Raw genomic sequence first — 3,607 nt, 5'->3', positions numbered from 1 at the left:
ATGGCATATCCATTTTAATAGACCTAACAGTACTAGATTATGAGGACGGTTAGTTTCTCTATATGGATGTATCTGAGATACACGGGCATGAGGTGGATGGATCTCAAGGCCACATGGTATCCACATGGCTTAAGTGGCCTCCAAGGAATTCTAAATGGAAACAACTTGCATCCCACAATTAACCTTAGTCAATGTCCCAATATGAAAAGAAACCCAACATGAGAAGGATCCCGCAATATATGTGCATTTATGATAATTTTCCTAGGAAGGAAACGCCTTCCTACGCAAGAAACGAAGGTCAGCTCTACACTACTATAAAAACCCAAAACTCTCAGAAAACAAGATATGCATAATTCACCTTAGCTCTAATACTCTAGAGTTGTGAAAAGATTTCTAACTTAACCTTCGGAAGGTTTTTGGCCAGTATCACACCAGTACTCCCATAGGGTTTTTTTTTGTTTTTGTTTCGCATGTATTATCTTAAGCATGTGAGTATTGCGTGACTAACTGAGGATTTTCAGCATCATCATCAAACATTGCAGGTTTACCTTAAATAAAGTTCGTTGGCTTGACCCTAAAAAAAAAAAAAAGTTAAAATTTAAAGCTAGACGTAAACATATTATATGGTGGAATACTTTTATTTGGATCAATGCGATTTCATTTTGTTTTCGATCTGATTCAGTCCAAAAATAATTTACGGAAGCGCTTAGAACTAGTAGTACTTGGTATCTCCGAAAGGCCCAAATTTGGGTTGGGCTCGGGGACCAGATATCTTTTATTGGGCACAGGCATGTGGGCTTATCCCTACTTTTTTTTTTTTTCTTTGTTTTTTGAGAATCAAGTGTACTGAAACAAACTTTTTTCTTTGTTTTTGATTTGCCGCAGCACATGAAAGAAGGTGCAAAAAGTTATGTTCGGTATAAGTCGGCATAAGCCTTTTGGACTGTGTTAATGATCCTTTTTTTTTGTCCCCCTTTTTAGGAAATGATGGAAAAAAAAATTTATTTCAAAAAATCTCACTGTCTGCCATGAGAAAGAAAAATGAGAGTAACCTTCCAAGTTTCCAACCGAATAGCTTCTTTCTCACCTGGCTTACAAGATCTCAAAATATGAGAACATGAAACTTCTAAAAAAGATGGGACATGATAACTTCTTTGCCGCACAATCAAGGAGTACAAATTCAAATTTGTTTCAGCTACCAATTAGGCGACTTTGATGGGTTTAATAATTGAGTGCATTTTTTTTTTTTTTTAAATAATTTGAATAAAGACTTTATTGAACGAAAGAGGGAAACAGAGGAGAGCTCAAATCTTGAGCTTGCTCCAGCAAAATTATGCACCCCTTTCTTCTTTTCTCCCCAATACTGGCCATCTGTCATAACAAGAATTAAACAAAATGAAGTACATTGTACTATTACTAGAAAATAAAGCATATGGCAAGTACTCGGTTATTTTGTAAGTCTTAACGCTAAAATGATAAGAATCGTTTTAATCACTAAGATTTTATCATATATGTGTTCAGTGATCTTAATCATTAATGCAACCAAAGGAAAAAATCCTGAATAGATGTGCGAGTGAGTAAAACCATATAAAATGCTACTATGATTATATAATTTATATTCACTCTAATTTTTTGATGTTAGCTAATTGTTTGATCAATTCATCCAAATCTTTCTCGGAACTTCCTCCCTTGACCGCGCTTAGGGCCACATCACTCAACTCTTTGGCTCGAACATTTTGGGGCTTAATTCTATCGAGTGAAAGTACCAATAACCGAGCCAACTCATTAGAGTCAGGAATATATTGAGTGCCCTCGCCAGCTCTAATTGCCACACCTAATTGGTCAACTAACAACAAGGCATTTGTAAACTGTTCTGCACCCATTGGCCATGTCAATATCACAACTCCTGAGATAAGTCCTTCCAACACGGAGTTCCACCCACAATGAGTCAAAAATGAACCTACTGCTCGATGGCATAGAATAGCCACTTGTGGGGCCCACCCCTTAATCACTAATCCCCTATCGCCCACACGATCTCTAAACCCATCGAGAATCAAACCTTGATCATCAGGTATCCTCACGCACAAAATAAAATGGACCCCACTACACTCCAACGCTGTTACAAGAACATTTAATTGCTTACTTGTCAACACAGCACGACTTCCAAAGCACACGTAAACAACAGAGTTGTCAAGACGAGCATCCAGCCATGTCATAAGCTCGTGACATGGCACAGAGCTGGCCCCACCTCTAGTAGCCGATCCAATCAAATCACCTTCAAGTGGCAATACAGGTCCTACCGCCCACACTCGATTGTGCCCAACCTCTCTCTTCAAATGGTCAAAGTACACACTCTCCAAACTGGCGAACGAGTTAAACACAATTCCCCAACTCTCGAAATTAGCCAGCTTGCTGTTTCTGTGAAATTCCCAATCTGGGTCAGCTTCAAGATCGTTTCTATGATGTGGAGGGATCTGCCACCAAGGGTACGTGGGGGAATTCGGGACCTTAGGTAATGAAATTAGGAAATTGATATCCTCACTGGGATCATTGTTTTTGGGTGGGTCACGGCTCATGGAAAAAGCTACAGACATCCCAAAAGCTCCGGAGGGTGAGAAGCAGAGACGTGGCACTTTAAGCTCACAGGCAAGGTAGTGGGTCCAGCCGAGGAAAAAATCAGATATGATAGCCACAGGTGGTGAAGGTTGAGACTGGAACCATTGGAGTAGGATAGGATAGTGAAGGTCACGCAAGGCGCGCACGTTAGCGATGAGTCTTTTATGTGGAGGTGGAGTGATATCTGGGGCCGGGAGAACCAAGTGTTTGAGAGAAGATGGGTGGGTGGAGAGGTATGGTTCAAGTAAATGGACGTTGTTGGGGGTGACCAAAACAGTGACGTTTAGGCCGCGGGTGAGTAACAGGTGGGTGAGGTCTAGGAGGGGGATGATATGGCCTGCGGTTGGGTAAGGATAAGCAACGATGTGGAGGTTGGTCTTGGACTTGGTGGTGGACATGGCTTTTTTCTGTGAAGATTAAAGAAGCTTTGTTGTGCGGTGAGATTTGGCTATTATTTGCTGGTGGGTTTTAGGTCTTCAACTTCAAAGGTGATGAAATTTGGGAATGGGCAATAGCTGTTGCTTAGTTTGAACATAATATATCCAAATCAAGCCCCGGCTGCCTTTGCTGACTTTCTTTTTTTCTTTTTTCCTTTTCTTTTTCTTTTTTTTTTTTTTTTTTGAAATTTGGTTTCTTTCTTTAGTTCTACGTCATGCGTGACGTACTTAGATATATAGCAAGGCGATGTTATCTTGGGAGTTGTACTCGGACCACAAAAATGATATACAACTTATCACGTGACCAGTGAAAGAGTGTATGTAGGCCAAACGTATTTTTAAAAAAATACAAATAATATTATTAGAATAACTTTACCAAATAACCCTTAGTTTTACAGTATCAATAACCGAAAATAGGGAGTTATTCCAAGTTTTCTAATAGAAATATTAGGAGTGTATATATATATATATATATATATATATATATTTTTTTTTTTTTTTTGAGAAGGAGTATAATTAATTTAGTTAATAATTTTTTAATTATAAAATGAACA

At 38.8% G+C, this 3,607-nt stretch overlaps 1 protein-coding gene across 1 annotated transcript; it reads right to left on the bottom strand.

The window, feature by feature from the left end:
* Window positions 1-1,431: 1,431 nt before the first annotated feature.
* LOC126703610 (flavonol 3-O-glucosyltransferase UGT89B1-like) lies at window positions 1,432-3,061 on the bottom strand. The gene has a single exon (XM_050402633.1). The coding sequence runs from the start codon at window positions 3,012-3,014 to the stop codon at window positions 1,620-1,622; it is 1,395 nt and encodes a 464-aa protein (XP_050258590.1). The 5' UTR covers window positions 3,015-3,061; the 3' UTR covers window positions 1,432-1,619.
* Window positions 3,062-3,607: the final 546 nt, after the last annotated feature.

This window comes from Quercus robur, chromosome 10, assembly GCF_932294415.1.
Source record: "Quercus robur chromosome 10, dhQueRobu3.1, whole genome shotgun sequence".
Taxonomy (NCBI): domain Eukaryota; kingdom Viridiplantae; phylum Streptophyta; class Magnoliopsida; order Fagales; family Fagaceae; genus Quercus; species Quercus robur.
The sequence above is the reverse complement of the archived record's forward strand: the minus strand, read 5'-3'. Positions and strand labels throughout refer to the sequence as shown.

Excerpts from the sequence above, each read along its gene's own strand:
- LOC126703610 (XM_050402633.1), bottom strand. The coding sequence starts at position 3,014 with ATGTCCACCACCAAGTCCAAGACCAACCTCCACATCGTTGCTTATCCT.